The 20,749-nt window shown below is 38.0% G+C and overlaps 1 protein-coding gene across 8 annotated transcripts in view; it reads right to left on the reverse strand.

Annotated features, from left to right (window-relative positions):
• The window catches only part of LOC135206953 (histone-lysine N-methyltransferase 2C-like), a 307,132-nt gene that overhangs the window by 104,154 nt on the left and 182,229 nt on the right, over window positions 1–20,749 (reverse strand). For 6 of the 8 annotated variants that reach the window (XM_064238492.1, XM_064238497.1, XM_064238495.1 and 3 more), the window contains 4 exons: window positions 18,188–19,778; window positions 17,935–18,049; window positions 1,768–2,276; window positions 1,431–1,558 (listed from right to left, as the gene is read on the reverse strand). In XM_064238492.1, coding sequence (XP_064094562.1) covers window positions 1,431–1,558; window positions 1,768–2,276; window positions 17,935–18,049; window positions 18,188–19,778 — 2,343 coding nt within the window. The remainder of the gene's footprint in view (window positions 1–1,430; window positions 1,559–1,767; window positions 2,277–17,934; window positions 18,050–18,187; window positions 19,779–20,749) is intronic. The other 2 variants (XM_064238498.1, XM_064238493.1) reach the window with 2 other exon arrangements.

Here is a 20,749-nt window from a genome sequence, read left to right on the forward strand (position 1 = left end):
CGCTGCAAAGAACATAAGTAATGCCTACAATGCATGGTGTGAGGTACACTGACAGTACTAGCCCCAAGAGAATACCCAAAATGTCAAGGGTTTCTATCATTAAAAACTATAGATCATCCAGAGAACTTCAACTAGAACCATCAATTCTAACCAATTACTTCTTGGCCTAGTGACAAGTGACATAATGAAATTTAATTTATAAAGTCAAGCAGTGGAGCGAAGCTAAGTAACCCAGAATGTTGTTCATACCCCACTAGGACCTGGATTTCTTGTGCACCATAAACCAAAGGTCAAACTGACTTAATAAATAATGTGTAAACTTCCTCCCGCAATGTTACGTAGAGATGGAAGATATAATTGCTATAACAATTCATTCGTAAGAATGCAGCTTAAAACAGGGATTCACGAAGCAGGTAAAAGCAGTCAAGTCATCAACAAGATGTGACCAAAAAGATCATGCTTCTGTTTGCTCCCCAAACTTTCATCTTCTTGTCAAATTATACAAATGACCACTGCCCTGATGAGCTAATGATGGCCCAAATAATGATCATCTATATGACTTGTCACTTCAACGGCAATGTGCCCAATAGATATTTCAAACTATGTGAGAATGAATGGTAAAGGGAAATATGTTACACATGATTTCCTATTTCTAATATATAGGATGATATAAATAACAAGATTCATCCCAGAACGATAACTCATTCTACCTACAGTCATTGTCTTAGTGACCATTACAAAATACAACAATGACTTCAGTTTACATTATCTAGTTAGCTCTTGCTAATAGATCTCAGATTGTGTACAACCCAGTTTGTGGGGAAGCAGCAAAATCCTCAATATCATGGACAGTGTAGTAAATGTCAGCATATATCAAATATTTTTCAAATAATAAACCATGAAAACAGATGTACCCTGTGCCTACTCCTGTAATTCAAAAGATATGCAATGTTCTGTACAAAATATGTACTAATGTAAATGAACCTATAAAGCAAATTACCACTTTATCTGAAGTGGCAATAATAAATGACATCATTTAAACATAGAATGTACTAAAAATCTTTTCCTCACGTTGAAAAGCCTTGATAAAAAAAGCTGTTATTGCCAATTGTTAACAAAATGGATTCACATTTCTTTCAACAAGGATGGATTAGCAAAACCAATGTTTGTTCCCTCTACTCAAATTCCTCAACTGGCAAAAGATTTCCTTAGTTAATTCCTACACAGTATGACAATACTGTAACCTATTCAACCATATCAAGGACATGTCAGGCAAAATATAAACCCAAGATGTTTAAGAAAATCTTCACAAATACTAATAAACAGCAATAATAATGATGATAAAAAAGTCTATCCCTGCATCAGGCAACATCCTGCCATCCACAACGAAGAAAGCTTATCAAGGCAGAAACATACAAATTTAATCTTACCTGGGTTCTGGGGTAAGGTGGAGGAGGGGGATGGCCAGGATATGGTGGAGGAGGGGGAGCTGGCTGACGAATCATCACTCCTCTGGGTGCCCCTATTCTAGTTAGGCCACTTCCCATACCTGGAAATCCTAAACTCAGACAATAAAGGGCTATTCACAATATTACTAATCATTTTGAAGCACTTATGCATAACATATTTAAACTCACAAGTCCCAATTTCTGATTAGTATACCAGTAAGAAGTAAAAATAACATTCAAGAGTTAAGGTAGTTTTAGTTTTCCCAAAAGACATTTAACCATTATCAAGGGATAACCAAGAAAGAAACTTGATTCTTACTTGGAGCAGTTTGAGTTATATGAGGAGCCATCTGTGGCTGAACAGGTTGTTGAGAAGACGTCATTGTCATGCGTACAGTACCCATTAGTGGCCCAGGTGGTGGCCCTACAGGTGACCCAGAGGATGGCCCCACTGATACCACAGATGAAGGATTAACTGTGGAACACTCAATATGACTAGGACCAGGAGGATCCATCATGGAGGTCACTGATGGTCTCTGATGTTGCTGCATCTGCATAGCATCAGGTTCAAGGCCATGGTGTTCAGGTCTCATTGAACCAGAGGTTGGCATGGATGGGCTGTCATTCATACCAGTACCAAGACCCAATCTATTGCCAGGATGTGAAAGTTGGCCCTGACTGGGAGACACTGAAGGATGTGAGTTCACAATAGATTCAGATGAAGGTGGGCCAACAGGTATGGTGCCACTCAAACTAATGCGTTCCTTGGATGGACCACGTAGACTCCCTTGATCTCCTGATTTCTCTCTTTTACGCCTGAAAGAATGGCTACAAATAAAGAAAAACCAACATAAATAGAAATGAAATAAACTATAAAAAGTATAAAAACTTCCAACACTAAACAAACAAAATAAAATACTTTGTAAGATCCAACAGATAAAAAAATAAAAACTTTAAAAGTTTTGTACAACCAACTGTTTTATCAATTTTTTTTTTATTAAATTAATTGTAGTGTAAGATTAGGGGAATATGATCAAAGAGACTGGTATCTTTATAAAGTATATACTTCATTTATGCTTTTAATATTTAAAAATGTTCACGAAGTATATTATGTACCATCATCTCCAGATGCTTACCCAGCCCTGGGAATTAGACATTTCCACTTGAATAAGGTAGGCTTTAATACTTGGCTTATTTCTAAAATTCAAAAGGTACATTTAACTCCTTTGAATCTTTATAATCAAATTATAGCTTTAAAAAACTGAGGGTTAAACTGTATTAGTAGAATAATGATAAAACCAAGCTAGATTTTTTGTTGGATGAAAATAGGAAATACAACAAACTTGCTTAATTATAAAAGCTTAAAACAGTCTCTACAATCCCTAATTGTATCTAGTAAACATTAGTATATATTTTAAAAATGAACTGTACTGGACTGTGTCTTTGACATAATGTACAATCAATGACCACCTTATGTTTAGATTTTCTCAACATAATCAGAAATCCACTTCATATGACTCAGAGATATTCATTGAAATTAGTCATTGAACAGCTAAATGATTATTCAGGGGACAAATAAGTGATTATGTAATGAATTTTGTATTTTTTGTTACTAAGTGCTCATAAAATTTAGTATTCATCTGCTCTTCTTTACTTTGCATGAGAAACTAGTCAAAGATGTAGGCCAGTAATTGCTAGGGCTACAGCATTATGCCAGTATTTCCTTAAATTAATCATTATCCCTTAGCACTTATAATTACCATCACTATAAATCAGTTTCATGAGACCACTAAGTCACAGTTGTAGCACTATGTCAGTCTTTCCTTAAATTAATCACTATTACTTAGAACTTATAATAATCATCACTAAGAATTAGTTTTATAAGACCACCGAATCATTTTTGCAGACTTTCAAAACTTGTCCAAAGAATTTGTTCATAAAAGAGAAGTGAAGACTGGAACAAGGTAAAGTTAAAGAAGTGGGAAAGCAAATTATGAAGAGATCAAAGGAAAAGGATGAAAAGTAAAATGCAGAGAGCAGTGCAGCTGAAGCCATAGGGATGCTGCTAAAAACCTTTAGTATCATCTACAATGTGCAATGCAAGTCACACTGTAAGTAGCATCCCACTTGGGACCAAAAAAATTTACCAGATCACAGAGTAATACACAAATAGTGATACCAGTGGACCTAACTATTGATTTCACTAAGAACTGCAAAAATATCTAATTACAAGTACAGCAATTGTAAGCAGATGGTCATGCTTCAAGTTTTATTGGCAAACTTGATATAAGCATATGTATTCTTTTTTTTATTACTTTTTCACAAATGGCAAATTTGCTCTTTTTAGCTTTTGGAATGGCTCATCAGCTATTACTTGTTCCCTTTACAATGCACAGAAAGGGGCTAGGAGTAGTGGAATGATTTTCAACTGTGTACATATGTAGAAAAAAAAAGTTAAAAACATATTTAATGAGACTACTAAAAGTTACTGAAGGTTTGATAAGAATAGTAATTGGTTTTTAAATCTTTTATATGGAGACACATCTTGTTCAAACAATGGGAAAAGACATTGCAAATCAAATCAACTACACACTGCCAAATAAATTAACTGTAAAATTGCAAGTAAAAAAATGTCAAATATAAAATATTAACTAAAGCTTATGATCTATAAACAAGATCTTTCCTGGATCAAAGTGCTACAAAAGTCAGTCTATTTTTAAAATGAAGCTAAATATGAAGAAAGCATTAATAACTGAAAACATGAAAGCCTAATTTCGTGGTCTGCTTTCTGGCTCTTGATAAAGGTGAAAGATGCTCCTGAAATGAAATAACAAAACTGGCCAAAGATGGAAAGCTGTAGTGGAAGTATAAATTTTTGTAGTTAATCTCTTAAGCACTAAAAGGGGATATTTTTTTTTACATCAAAATGATTGATATTGCCCTGTTTAGTGATCACCTCCAAAACTATCTCCAAACTTTCAAATGACTTTACTCATCTGCTCCTCTATACAAAATATTTTCTTATGAAACAAAACTGATTTTTCCATACAAAACCATCGCTCACAAACAACCCACATTCATGGTCTTTGAATGTTTCAGACTCCACAGTCCTTTCTAAAATAGGCAGACGAAGAGTGGTAGTTTCTGCATGTAAGACAACTAAACCCTCAGACCCAGAGCAAGTAAATGAGTAACTTTTAAGGCTGGAAAGCTAATTGCAAGGTCTGTGTCATCAGGAAGAAAGCACTATTATATGATAGGTAGGTTTGTTTATATGGACAAATAAAATCTGTTTTATACAGTTCTTGTCATAATTAAGGAGCAAAGTTTGGACTGCTGAAAGCTTCAAAAAGCTGATTGTGACCTACAGGATCCAATGAGAATTCTTGGGAACTAAGGTATGCAAGGAACCAAAGTCTGTGATCAGTTTAGTGGATTGAATATGTGGAGTGAAATCGGACTCTTGCAACTTACAAGTGCCAATACACCCATGAGAAGCAGTTGCTAGTATTACCAGATGTCTATGGCTGCCCTGTATTGATGTAATCACCATAAAAATATTTAAAAGTATTCAAATTTCTTATGCAAGAAATTTAAAACCTCTCTCTCTCTCTCTCTCTCTCTCTCTCTCTCTCTCTCTCTCTCTCTCTCTCTCTCTCAGTTCCACTTTGGCCAAGTGCATTTTGTGCTCAGCTACCAACCAAGTGGTCTGAAGTTCGATTCTCGGCTCGGCCAACGCGGAGCCATAGGAATTTATTTCTGGTGATAGAAATTCATTTCTCGATAAAATGTGGTTCGGATCCCACAATAAGCTGTAGGTCCCGTTGCTAGGTAACTAATTGGTTCCTAGTCACTTAAAAATATCTAATCCTTCAGGCCAGCCCTAGGAGAGCTGTTAATCAGCTCAGTGGTCTGGTAAAACTAAGATATAGGGTACTTAACTTAACACCCTCTCTCTCTCTCTCTCTCTCTCTCTCTCTCTCTCTCTCTCTCTCTCTCTCATAAATTAGTTTTTAATGGTCATCAACTGATTCTCAGAGCATAAACAAAAGACAAAAAAGTGTTACTGTATTTTGCTGTATCTATACTTTAATATTACAGTATGGTACAGTAATTAGTACAGTAAATAATTTTTCATAATAAACAATACTCATTCACAAAATATATAGTTTTGTGCTACTCTCTCTCTCTCTCTCTCTCTCTCTCTCTCTCTCTCTCTCTCTCTCTCTCTCTCTCTCTCTCTCTCTCTTTTTCTATGTCAGAACTGTATTGTACATATTGTTTTAATGAAAATATGTAATACAGTCCAACCTCTTAAATCCAGAAACCTTGGGACCAGGCCACTGCCGGACCACAGAAAATCCCGGTATATAGAATACATCCCTAAAAACTGAAGCCTCTAGATAAACATAGTCTTGCAAGGTAATTTCACATACAAATAACCTAGTTTCTGGCTTAGCCTTCTACTTGGCTATGTTATGATACTGCTTTTTATAATTTTATTACTCATATATTTTAACTTAAATCATTTTATAACTTTATACTATATAATTTTAAAATAGTGTACTTAACCCTTAAACGTCGATTGGACATATTATACGTTGACTAAAATTGTCTGTCGGGTGCTTAATTGACGTACGATACGTCGACTACAAAAGTTTTTTTAAATATTCGCGGAAAAATAGTTATAGGCCTAGTTTGCGAAAAATTTTAAATCACGCGCCTTGAGGGATGCTGGGAGTTCACGGATCAAGCTGTTGTTTTGTTTACAAGCATTACCCAGGCGCGCATGCGCGAATTGCGTTCTTCTCGCACCAGCAAGCATCAGCGACGTGTTGTCGGAGAGCGATCTCTTGCCGCATTCGTGTTTTGCAGAACTTTTGCGAGTGTTAAAGTATTTGTGGCATAACAGGACGTACATAGAGATGTCCCAACATCGTCAGGAGCGCAAAAGGCGCGTTTTGCCTGTCGGTAGGGATCGTGTGAGGTGAGTTTTGGACTTGGATGCTGGAGAGGGACCAAGCACCCAAGATGACCCAGCTTCCCAACGCCATGTTGTGCGGCCTCGTGTGGCCAAAAGTGTCCAAGGACCACATTGTGTCCCTTTTACGACCCCTAGGAAGCATCGGGGCATCCTGAGGGGCATTCATAGACATTTGGGAGGCCTCCAACAAAAGGACATTGATGAGTACTTGTTGGAGCTTGATCAAGAGCAGGTCGCAAGTCCTCATTTTGATGGCAGTTGGTCATCTAATGACAAGGACATCACGCCCGATGTAAGTGATGATGAATATTTGCCCCAAATGTCTGTACGGGAGTCGCAGCCTGAAAATGACCTGGAATTTAGTGGTTTTAGTGCATATGAGGGAGAGCCTGAGGAGGAGGAAGAGGAGTTGTCGAGTTTTGTTGTTGGGGATGAAACAGAGAGCGGGGGCGAAAGTGAGTGAGATGGGCCAGTGGGGGGTGGGAGTGCGAAGCCGTACCTGAGCACGTGCGCGTGTGCGTGCATGTCCCCATAGAAGGTTGCAACATCACGCCAGCCTAGGTGAAGGCCATACATCTGAAAGTGATGAGGGGTGGTCGGAGGACCCCATCCCATGTAACATGCATCCATTCACGGCAGCACCTGGACTCACCGTACCTATTCCTCTCACTGCTCTGGGGTTCATTCAGCTGTTCCTGAAGCGGGAATAGCTGGAATACCTGGTTGCAGAGACGACGGCCTACGCTCGGTACTGCCATGACGAACTGCGGACGACGCTGTTGTATCGCTGGCAGGACTGCAACCTCACGGACATGGCGCATTTTTTGGGGCTCCAAATTTTTTTTGGAATGATGCCTGCTGCCGACGTCAGGCAATATTGGAGGCTGAATTTTTTTTAAGTACGACCAATGTGCCCAGCATTATGGCCCTTGATAGTTTCCTGGCGTTGGACGGTTATTTTAACACCTTCAACCAAAGGGCCATACCCCAGAATAACCCCAACCGCCTCATCTTAGTCCGCCCAGTGTTGGAGTACATTCGTGAACGGTGCCAGTTTCTCATGGTTCCTGCCAAGAACCTTTCTTTGGATGAGGGGATGATGCCTTACAAAGGACATCTTAGTATGAAAGTGTACAACCCCAAGAAGCCAAAGAAATATGGATATAAAATTATTTTATATTACGGAGTCTTCTCCATGCTGCGTGACACTGTCTTCGGTCTTGTGGATCGTTTCCATAACCAGGGATACCACCTGTTTATGGATAATTATTATAACTCGGTATCCCTGGACCAGGAAGTGTATGAAGCAGGTGTGCACATCAGTAGTACACTTCGGATGGTGCGTGGGGCCCCGAATGTCCTCAAGAGGTTTGCTAGCCAGCCGCAACATCTGACAAGAGGAGAGACAGAGTGGCGGCCAATGGGAGATGTCTTTGTCATCTGTTGGAAGGGGGTCCAACTCGTGCCCATGATTACGACGAGTCATGAGCCCATCCAAGAAGAGATCGTACAGCGGAAGAAGACACGTCGGCAGGGCCAAGTTACGTATGAGGAGTTTCGTGTCCAGCGGCCTACCGTTATTGGGCACTACAATAGGCACATGGGAGGAGTTGATCTCTTTGATCAACTCATCCAGTATTATCCCTTCTCCAGGAGAACCAAGAGGTGGACACAGAAGCTCCTCAAATACGTACTTCAGTTGGGCCTCCAGAATGCCTACATCCTCTGCTGTGGGTACAATTCAGACTTCCGGAGGTTGTCCCACATCCAGTTTCTCAAGGTGGCTGGGAATGCCCTCATAAACTTCAATCCCGATGAGTGGCCATCACCAGCCCCCGGCCCTGAGCTCCAGATCTGCCCCTAGAGGAAAGGGCAGATGTTAGGAGGGTCAACCTCGGTCGTCCTGCTGCAGCCGCCCCTGCTGCCACTGCCCTTGATGATCCTGCCCGCGCTCAGATTCCGACTTCCCATCGGATAGTGGACCCTGTGTGTTGGCTGCAGCCAGGGGATCACACACTGGAGCTCCTAGAAGGGAGCAGGCAGAAACGGTGCCGGGTGTGCCATATGAATGGCAGAAGAAGAGACACCTGGTACTTTTGTCGCACCTGCAAGGTAGCACTTTGCAGGTTCGGGGAATGTGACCGCAAGTACCACACTGCAGTCATATATTGGAGTGTGCCTACCCAAGGAACATCGGAGGGCGCAGCAGACCGCCGAAGGGTGGTCCGTTGGCAGTAACGGTGCATATACAGGCAGTCCCCGGGTTACGACGGGTTCGGGTTACGATGTTCCGAGGTTAAAGCGCTTCTCAATTATATGCATCAGACATTATTTCCAGGGTTACGACGCCTACAACACTCATCTGGTAGAAGAAATATGACACCAAAAATGCAAAATAATCAATATTTGAAGGTTTTTTTGATGAAAAATGCAATAAGAATGCAGTTTTCAATGCACCAAAAGCTTTAAAAGTAAGGTTTTCTTAGGATTTTTTATGATGTTCCGGCTTACGACGCGTCTCAAGAACGGAAACCCCGTCGTAACCCAGGGACTGCCTGTATATAATATATATATATATATATAATATATATATATATATATATTATATATATATATATATTATATATATATATATATATATATATATATATATATATATATATATATATATATATATATATATATATATATATATATAGAATATATATATATATAATATATATATATATAATATATATATATATATATATAATATAATATACTATGTATATATATATATATATATATATATATATATATATATTATATATATATATATATATATATATATATATATATATATATAAAAAATATACATGTATATATATATATATATATATATATATATATATATATATAATATATATATATATATATATATAATATATTACTTTTGGGTGTCTAGAGTATGTAAAGATATAATAAAGTTTATACAGTGTACAGGTAGCTGTAGTGTTCAGGTTCCGATCATTACGATAGTCCGATTTTATGAGAGATCAAATTACAATGGCCTAACTTTATCCATCTTCTAGTTACATAAGTTCAATAACAGCAAAAGAGAATGATGAAAGTATGGTTTTAACGTTATACTTGTTGCGTGAACGTGTACAGCCATGAACAACCGAACGAGAAACTACTTTTTTCTTTTTTCTAAGTACAACCAACTGGATAACATCCGTTTGGCTTGTATTTCAATCATCGTACTACAGTACAACATTACCGTAGTTGTTATAAATGGTGTTATGTATAGAATAGAACTGAGATATCTTAATGTAATAACTTTATTCGCTATAGATCAGAGATCAATATAGATTAAAGATCAATCGGGAAATATACTGTTAAATTTAAACCTAGTTATAACTGAAGCTGAGAAAAGGTTCAAGCTGCTAATGACTATTATCGTACATCGGCAAAAAGGATAAAACTGCAGTAAACGTATGCCATCAAACACAACCGTAGATAAAAGTTGGGATAAAATCATTTTAATCAAAACTACTGTGCTTTAAAGAACACATTTTACTGTTGGTTTCACGCCGATGTAAGATAAATAACGTAAAGTTCGTATTACGATGGTATAAAGGATTATTGCGAACGGAATCACGTAATGTTTTACGCAATAAACATGCCGCCAACGTAATATGTTAACGAAAAAAAAAGTAGTTCACATTCACAACGAGACATATTCAATAAATATTTCCACCTAAAAATACCAAATTTGTAACTAATTTGTATTTTTCATAACTAACAAACCTGAGGGTATCTAGATATTCGTTTATGCTAACTAGAAGCAAAAGCAGTCGCTCAGAATCGCGTTATGGTGAAACAAACTCGTATTCATCAGCTGATTTCAAACCACAACATTGGCCGCTCTGCGGAATACGGGCTTAAATTTGCCGTAGTATTTTAAAATACAATAATATGAGAATACATACAATATTCTTGGATACAGTGAAATAATGTATAACTTTTTAAAGGATTTATGGAAAAGATGCATAATTAATAAAATAACACAATGCCTTTTTCGGAACTGGCGGACAAGAACGAACATGAAAACATCCCCTGACAACGTGGAGCGTAGTTACAAAGGCTGCCTTAATTTGTATTATTTCTGTACAAAAATGAAAATACCTTTACATAATATATTTTCATACACATTTTAAACATAAAAGCATAAACATTTAAAAAATCGACACATCGATTGCTAAATTTGCACTCTTTTTAACTCTATATTTTCGGAAGAGCGGCAGACGGCGGCATACATGAACGATCTTGAAAAAACATCGTAGTCGATAACTTGAAGGGCAGTTTCAAAAGCTGCCTTTTTATCATATTTCTGCACAGAAATAAAAATACCCTATTCGTAATACATTTTCATACACATTTTAAACATAAAAGCATAAACATTTATAAAATCGACACATCGATCGCTAATTTGCACTTTTTTTAAATCGATATTTTCGGAAGAGCGACAGGCGGCGGCTCACAAGAAAGTGAAAAAACATCGTATTTGATAATGTGAAGGGCAGTTTCAAAAGTTGCCTTTGTATCATATTTCTGTACAGAAATAAAAATGCCTTCCACATAATACATTTTTATACACCTTTTAAACAAAAGCATGAACATTTATAAATCGACACATCCATAGCTAAATTTGCACTTACGTAACTCGATATTTTCGGCATAAAACAGCGTCAGAGGCATATATTTTACCGTAATACCTACGTAATAACTCTCCATAAAATTTGTTAATATAATTTGCATAACCTTTATGGTCTGAACGGCATTTCTACAAATGTATGAACTCGTTAGACAACGGCGCTAGCGGCGCTGTTAACTGAAAATTGTGGCGTAAAGATACCTTTAAAATGCCTTATTTTTTTAATGAATATTTTTAACGACCGCCGTAAAAAACGATTCGCCGTTGAGTGATTGCGCTGTTAACCATGGGCCGCCTGTGTATATATATATATATATATATATAAATATATATATATATATATATAAAATATATATATAATATATATATTTATAGGTATTTTTTGGTAAGCAAAAAATCTAACATTCTAGTGTTATTCAATCATTTACCTTCATTTTGCAACAAACGGGAAGGCTCTAGCACAAAATTTCGATTTATGGTGAAATTCTGAAAAAAAACTTTTCCCTTCCCTCGGCGCGCGGTAACTTGGCCGAAAATCTCAGAAATGCTTGAGTCACATTGTTGTAATTTTCCCACCATTTTATACTGGGCCTTACATAACGTGTTATGCATGAAAATGTGCGCAATTTCATGTAGAATACAACAAAAAATAACTCATGGTTGTAGCTTTTATCAGTTTTGACAAATTTGCATATAAATCACGATAAATAGAAAAAATTCAACCTTCGGTCAAATTTCACTCTACCAAAGTGGTTGAAAAATGCAATTGCAAGCTAAAACTCTTACATTCTAGTAATATACAAACAATTACCTTCATTTTGCAACAAACGGGAAGTCTCTAGCACAATATTTTGATTTACGTGAATTTTTGAAAAAAAACTTTCCTTCCCTCCGCTCGCAGTAACTCGGCCGAAAATCTCAGATGTGCTTGAGTCACCTTGTTGTAATTTTCCCACCATTTTATATTGGGCCTTACATAAAGTGTTATACATGAAAATATGCACAATTTCATGTAGAATACAACAAAAAATAACTCATGGTTGTAGCTTTTATCGGTTTTGAAAAATTTGCATATAAATCACGATAAATAGAAAAAATTTGTCCTTCGGTCAACTTTAACTTGACCGAAATGGTCAAAAAATGAAATTTTAAGCTAAAAGTCTTACATTTTAGTAATATTTAATCAATTACCTTCATTCTGCAATAAACGGGAAGTCTCTAGCACAATATTTTGATTTATAGTGAATTTTTGAAAAGAACTTTTTTTGTTTATGTCTGAGCGTTACGAATTAATGCATCATATTGTGATAATATTTTCTCTGTGTTGCTTTGATCGTTTTACAATTTGTTATATACCAAAATGATTGCAATTTAGTGTACAATACAACAAAAAAATAACTCATTACTTTTAACGGTTTTGCTCACAACGCGATTTGTATACAATTATATATGAAAATTTTTTTCTCGCCGTCATATATTCCAATATTTATACAGGCGGTCCCCGGGTTACGACGGTTCCGGCTTACGACGTTCTGAGGTTACGACGCTTTTTCTTAAATATTCAATGGAAAAATCCGTCCTGGGTTACGACGCTTGTTCCGAGGTTACGACGCTGACGCTTCCGACGCTCCGAGTTAACGACGCTTTTAAAAAACGCATACTATGATAAAAATCCTTTATAGTTTAGCACAGTATATAATAAAATAAGTTTCTGGTTAGATTACAACAAAAAATTTTGAGATTATGATGATTTTCGACACTTTTTTATGTTGTATTTTTTCTATGTTTTTTAGTGACGCCTCATATGCGGAACTAGTTTCCGAGCGAATGAATACATACTAGTTTACATATAACAGTCCAAAAGCGCAAATAATGAAAAAATCATTGCTTGTTTCCAGTAATAATAACAAAACGAAGTTTCTGGTTAGATTACAACGCAAATTCCAAGTATCCAAAGAGAGACATTATCCAGTAATTTGATCAGAGAGAGAGAGAGAGAGAGAGAGAGAGAGAGAGAGAGAGAGAGAGAGAGAGAGAGAGAGAGAGAGAGGCGTCTTCCGACGCTCCGAGTTAAGGACAGAGAAGTGTTCGTTTCGTTAAACGGTTTTGAGATTATGATGATTTTCGACACTTTTATGTTTTATTTTTCTATGTTTTTTAGTGACGCCTCATAATGCGGAACTAGTTTCCGAGCGAATGAATAATACTAGTTTACCTATAACAGTCCAAACGCGCAATTAATGAAAAAATCATTGCTTGTTTCCAGTAATATAACAAAACGAAGTTCTTGTTAGATTACAACGCAAATTCCAAGTATCCAAAGACAGAGACATTATCCCGGAGTAATTTTGATCATAGAGAGAGAGAGAGAGAGAGCGAGAGGGAGAAGAGAGAGAGAGAGAGAGAGAGAGAGAGAGAGAGAGAGAGAGGAAGGCGTCTTTCCGACGCTCCGAGTTAGGACAGAGAAGTATTCGTTTCGTTAAACGGTTTGAGATATGATGATTTTCGACACTTTTTATGTTGTATTTTTCTATGTTTTTTAGTGACGCCTCATATGCGGAACTAGTTTCCGAGCGAATGAATACATACTAGTTTACATATAACAGTCCAAAAGCGCAAATAATGAAAAAATCATTGCTTGTTTCCAGTAATAATAACAAAACGAAGTTTCTGGTTAGATTACAACGCAAATTCCAAGTATCCAAAGAGAGACATTATCCAGTAATTTGATCAGAGAGAGAGAAGAGAGAGAGAGAAGGAGGAAGGAGAGAGAGAGAGAGAGAGAGAGAGAGAGAGAGAGAGAGAGGCGTCTTCCGACGGTCCGAGTTAAGGACAGAGAAGTGTTCGTTTCGTTAAACGGCCTCTGACTCATGCCAGTAAATGTTTTGTTGATACTAATAATATAAGCCTATTTAAAGATACGTTTAGTACTTTAATTAGTCTATATGATACGTAAATAGTAATCAACTGTTCTTGTAGCCCTCAATATTTGGCAAAATCGAAGTATCCAAAGAGAGACATTATCCAGTACGTAATTTGATCAGAGAGAGAGAGAGAGAAAGAGAGAGAGAGAGAGAGAGAGAGAGAGAGAGAGAGAGAGAGAGAGAGACGCTTTGGCAACAATGGTCTCGGGGGTTTTTATAGCTTCCTTCTGCTGATGAGTGTGGATATTGTAGAAGGATTTCGACCATACTCGTTTGCCAAATCGACGATACGAACGCCACGTTCATGCTTTGCTATAATTTCATGTTTTGCTTCCATCGAAATCATTTTCTTGGGTTTGTTTTTTTCTTATCACCTGCTTTGTCTTTAGCTTTGAGACCCATGGTTAATAATAAAATAGACAAAATAACACGAAAAATAGGCGCAAATACAACGAACTAAACAACGTGTTAACATGCAGCACCAACAAACAAACAGACTGAACGCCATTTATCGGTCGCCTATACAACTAACACTCATTGCAAAATCGTATCTCAAATATTTCGTTGTATATCAAAGCTTGTATTTTCGCAAATTTTCTGTTATATCTCAAAACATTCGTATATTAGGGCAATCGTATGTCAAGTTTCCAATGTAATTTGATCAGAGAGAGAGAGAGAGAGACGCTTTGGCAACAATGGTCTCGGGGATTGACGTAACGTTTATTTTCTGAACAGATAGGACAGAGAAGTGTTCGTTTCATTAAACGGCCTCTGACTCATGGCAGGAAATGTTTTGTTGATACTAATATATAAGCCTATTTAAAGATACATTTACTTTAATTAGTCTATATGATACGTAAATAGTAATCAGCTGTTCTTGTAGCCCTCAAGATTTTGCAAAATCACTCCAGGTTGTACATAAAACTTCAAGAATGTAGTGTCACAGAGGATTACAATAGTTTTTACCTTCAAGAACCAGCATTCTTTTATGAAAATAACTCCAGGTTGTACATAAAACTACAGGAAACAACATGTAGTGTAACCAAAGGATTACAAGTAAGGTTTTTATAACTTTTTATTAGTTTAAGACATATTTCCAAGCGTCGTTCCGGCTTACGACGATTTTCGGCTTACGACGCGTCTCAAGAACGGAACCCCCGTCGTAACCCGGGGACTGCCTGTATATGATAATGATATTTTTTTCATTTCAGATGGTTGCATACTAAACTTCAAGCAATGACCCCCAAAAAAAAGGAGCCAAAAATGAACTCTTAATCTTGAAAACTAAGCGTGCTGTGATCTTTTGAAAAAACACTTTTTTCTGCTTCGGCGCTAAATCCCGAACCCCACCGGCATACGAGAGACACTTTGGGAAATAGCAGCTCGGCGTTTAAGGGTTAATTTATCACATTTAGCCTATCTTCCCGAGTTAGCCTAATTATAAGTCAACTACAGTATTAATTAAACTTTTCAGAATCTCCACATTATTATCAGTGACTTTCATATCCTAAATTTTGTATCTTCATAATTAATTGTTATTACATACTTGCTTCGTTATTTGTATGCGTTGTAGAGGAAAGTGAGATGAAAAAATAATGAATGAATTTGGCGATCACAGTGCAATTGAATGTCCCCATTAAAATGTAAACAAAGCACATTGAGGAAAATGAATACTAAACTATTCGCTAATGAAATAATCATTTTCTAGTAGAGATTAAGATTTATGCTTGCACTTCTTACCTCTAGCATCATATGATCTCATGGGTGACGTACCGAATATGTAAATACATAGACACACAAAAGAAATGATCAAAACTGAATCACCTGTCTCTCAAGCCGAACCACAATAGTTCCCGGACCATAAAATGGCAGTTTTAAGAGGTTCAACTGTATAATTATTGTACCATAAACATATAAAAACAAATATAAACAAATCCAGCAAATTCAGTCAGATCATGGTGCTTGGTTGCCATATTTTTTGCTTTGTCCAATTTATTGTACTGTATTCCATAACAAGTTTAGTTGACTATGATTATCACACATATTACAACAGTACACAAAGACTTTTTTAATTTTATCACTGCTGATGTTTCTCTAATCACTGGAAAAACATTTAAAATCTGAATTCTTATCCTCAGGCAGTCACTGTGCTTCAATGTACAAGTGCTTCTCTCTCTCTCTCTCTCTCAACAAATTTGTTAATATAATTTGCATAACCTTTATGGTCTGAACGGCATGTCTACAAATGTATGAACTCGTTAGACAACGGCGCTGGCGGCGCTGTTAACTGAAAATTGTGCCGTAAAGATACCTTTAAAATGCCTTATTTTTGTAATGAATATTTTTTACGACTGCCGTAAAACCGATTCGCCGTTGAGTGATTGCGCCGTTAACCGCGGGCTGCCTGTATTGGCATCTGTGCTTGGTCATGAGTCATGTGGAGCCACCCACATACCCATCTTTAACTCGTGACCCTGTTAGTTATTCTCTTACCACCTTCAAGAGAGGACATGCTTTGCTTTCGTCCTTTTAAAGCCGGTTTAGTTTGCCCCCTGTTGCGTTTGGAATTTCCAGGCACTATTGTGAACATGGAGCCTTCTCATGCTTCGAGATTTCCTGGATATCACAAGAAGCAGATAAAAACCCGGATATTATCTTCCACGGTTTTGAGGTCGGGGTACACATCGTGTAGTAGGTCGTAGGTGCAGAAACACTTCAGATGCATTTAATTTGCTGCCTGTACTTTGGATATTCCCATATATCATATGGCTTGCTTGTGAATCCAAAGCTTGGATGAATCAGGATGTGGTTTGGGAAGTAAATTTGACTAACTGTGCTCCTTTCCCTGCGGGGAAAGGTGTGCATCGCCATCTTGTTTTCGTTCTAGATACGTGGGCAGAGTTGATGGAAGTGTGCGATCGGCGTTAGGCCTATCAGGAGTACCAACCCAAGAGGACAGGCTCAACAAACACCCCAGAAAAGAATAGTGAGGCCTAATCCTTCCCCTACGACAACGAGACCTTCTTCTCCAAGGAAATTACCACAGCGGCCCTTTCACAATCGAGCTAGTAGAGGAAGGGGAAATAGGGGCAGAGGAAGGGGTGCGACAATATAACCAATGAAGGTGATACTGGTGCTGGCAGAGATTATGAAGCTGTAGATTCTAATGCAGATGACCAAGACATATAAAAGCAGCATTCTTAACAGGTCTAACTTAGCAAGACCTCCATGTAAAGAGAAGAGACTCATCTGATGCATCTTGCTAGATATGTCTAGCAAGCAAACCAACATGCAAAACCTGCTATCAGATGAGGATCCCTCTGAAGTTTAAGACACATACACACAGCAGTGGTTACTTGATAAACTTCAATGTTCTCCTGTCCTTGGAAAACACAAAAGGTAATGTGAAGCAGTAACTACTTGTTAAGCTATACAATCCAACTGACAATTTTTAAACGAAAAATGACATGTCCATCATGGAGATTGATAATGATATTTAAATGAAAACAGTAAGAAGGACAAAATTCAGTTTCAGAATTCATGAAGTTGGTTGAATTTTTGGCAACCCTGCAGTAGTGTAGCAAACTGAGGCAGTTATCTCCGGGATCTGAAGGTCAAGGTGGAACATGTATACTAATGTTCTGTTTTTTTACACATATGATTGTACTAGCTTTGAACATTCAAAGACCATGAATCTGGGCTATACCAAAGTGATGGGTTTACGGTGAAATAAAGATTCTCTGATCAATGCTAACAGTAGTTAAGTTCTACCTATCTTAAAGACAATTTCAAACCAGTTATATAGCAACCCGAGCAATGGTCTTAAGACGGTACTTCAAATCTTTACCTGAAATATACAAACAAAAATAAATAAATACTTACCTTTCATCATCATCATCTCCAAGCTCATCAAAAAGATTTGAGGGCAGTTTATCATCCTCTTCCCCTACACCACCATCAGCAAATTCCAAAAGTGCATTGAAGTCACCGCCAATACCTGCATATAAGCTTTGTTATGCAAAAAACCCATAACCAGGAATTCTATAATATATGAAATATCTAAATTAATATAACAATAAGTAAGGATTTCAGCAACTGACCATAACTAATTCACCATTTCAAGGAAACATATTACCTAACAGATCATCCTCCATATTAGGAAGATCCCCAGGAGCCAGATCATCTAAGTCATCTCCCTGATTGCTCGGTGGGTGCTGAGAGCCAGGTGGTACAACTGGACCTACAGCACCCTGACCCTGAGTATCAGTTGATGGCTGCTGATGTTGCTGCTGTTGCTGTTCCTCTTCGAGCTGTTCCAATTCTCGCGTTACGGCTTCTGGAAGTTCTGACTCAGGCTGCTGCTGTGGCTGAGGTGTCTGGGATGGTGTCTGCTGTAGCAAATTTGTTCTAGGCTGTTGCAAGTGAGGAGGTTGTACAGAGGTTGGGCGAGACTGCTGAAGGAGTTGAGGATGTGATACAGACGGATGAGGATGAGGATGAGGAGGACCAAGTGGGTGAGGTGGGGGTGGTGGTTGTTGATGATGTGTAGATGAAACTACAGGAACAGGGCCACCCTGTGGCATGTGTGGTGATCCTGCACCTTGGCTGACAGTTACAGTTCCTGGAGGACCTCTAACAACATTTGGCACTCCAGGACGTACACCAGCTGGATTACCAGCTGATGTCAGATACTGTTGAGGAGGTCTCTGCACTAAATGTGTAGTATATGGATCTAATGGATTGCGGCCAATAACTGTCTGCTGCTGAGGTGGCATGCCTCTGTGAAGGATCATTCGAACTCTTGGATCCATTTGTGCTCCCTGCCCTGGTGTAGCAGGATGAGATGCCAATCCTGGCTTACCTTGTGCAATACTAGGGGCTCTCATGCGTATCCCTGGGCCTTGTACAACTGGTGGGAGGGGCTGGCGAAATTCTCCAGACAATTCAGGTGATGTTAATGGTGGTTGAACTCCTGTTTGATGAGGACTGCTCCCCTCATTCCATGGTCGACTTTGTTGTCTTTGTAAAAGCTCTCTTAAATGTTGCTGTCTTGCAGGATCTGCATGGATAGTGCCTGGAGGAGGAGCAGGGGTTGGTGGCTGGCCATAGCTATCGTCATGTGGCCGTGGCGTAGGAGGTGCTTGAACATAAGGTGAAGCAGGAGGTTGGTTAAAGGGTTCTGATGGACTGGAGGTAAAAGGATCCGAAGTATTTGGCCTCGGTGGGCCTGTCTGAGTTGCAAATGGATCAATTGGTCGAGGAGTAGGCGGTGGCATGCCATAAGAATCATTAGTTACTGGCCGTGGGGTGGCTGGTGCTACACTATATGGATCTGATGTATGAGGTCTTGGAGTACCTGGTACTCGTGCATAAGGGTCATTAGTTGGTGATGGTAAGGGAGAAGTTTGAGGTCTTGGGGTCATAGGAGCATGTGCATAAGGATCACTTGATCCCTGCACATGATTTACAGCTCCTCTGACCATTGTATGCACAATGGACTGCCTGATGGTAGGTGAACCAGGAGGGAGCTGTGGGCGTTGTGGGATCATTAAAGGACGTGGAGGTGTCAATGACGGCAATGCTGGACGGGGAGAAGCCTGAGGAGTGTTAACTGGACTAGGATCAGCGCTACCTCCTCCTTCTGGATGGTTCCCAGGAACAACGGATGCAACAGAACTACTGGCAGCATCTAGACTCTCACTGTTCTTCAAGGCCCTCTGCTGTTCCTAGGCAAAAAGTTGACAATGGTTAATTAATTAATTAATTAAGTCTCATACACATCAGATATGTTCATAGCATCATTTTACTGTGACATACAAATTTACAAATACAGACCATATAAAATGGAAACTAGGGAAAATATAACAATAAGAAATTCCAATAAAAAATAAATTTCCCTATAATTACAAAATAAACATTTTATAAAAGCTCCCTAAGACCAGTAAATACCTGACCAAGGCCAATGTTTACATATTTAAATCATAAATACTGACAAAAGAAACTCCAATAAAATTTCCAGTACTGCAAAGTAAAACAATTAAATATACAAGTCAATGTTTGAATTATCTTGAACACAAGTTCCATCACTAACATTGTCCAACATGCAATCAACTGTGAAAGCTATATTAAATTTGAATAATTCAAAGCCTTGAACATGCCTCACTACGCCAATTATTGCCAGCGACAGCACATTCTCCAGGTATGCGATCGAGCAGATTTCAACAAATTCAGCTAAATAAAATATAAATGTACCATTTTTTTTTTCTTCTTGATAAACATCCTCTAAAATTTTCCAAAGATATTAACAATGAGATCCAAGGGAAAAGGAAGGGAGGGATAAAATTGTCTGCGGCAATTCACACACTAAATACCCTTGAGCTTACCAGAATTTTTCTTTCAACGCTTGCTGAAATTTTATTTTTCATGGCTAAACATTAGTTACAGTGGTAATTTACAACAGCATTATTTTCAAAGCGAACAGTTAACTTTCTTGCAGTGCTCAATAATGAACAACAAAAATGAGAAAAAATGACAACTTGAAAATAACCCAAAATACTGTACGACATGTTATTTGCAGTCATCAGAATTTCCAGGGATGTCACTTGCAAACCTGCAGATAGTATAATTATACCACAAAAGGTTATAGCATATAAAAACAACACAACCATGCAGAATGAATCTCAACATGTGAAAGATT

This window comes from Macrobrachium nipponense, chromosome 31 (genome assembly GCF_015104395.2).
Source record: "Macrobrachium nipponense isolate FS-2020 chromosome 31, ASM1510439v2, whole genome shotgun sequence".
Taxonomy (NCBI): Eukaryota; Metazoa; Arthropoda; class Malacostraca; order Decapoda; family Palaemonidae; genus Macrobrachium; species Macrobrachium nipponense.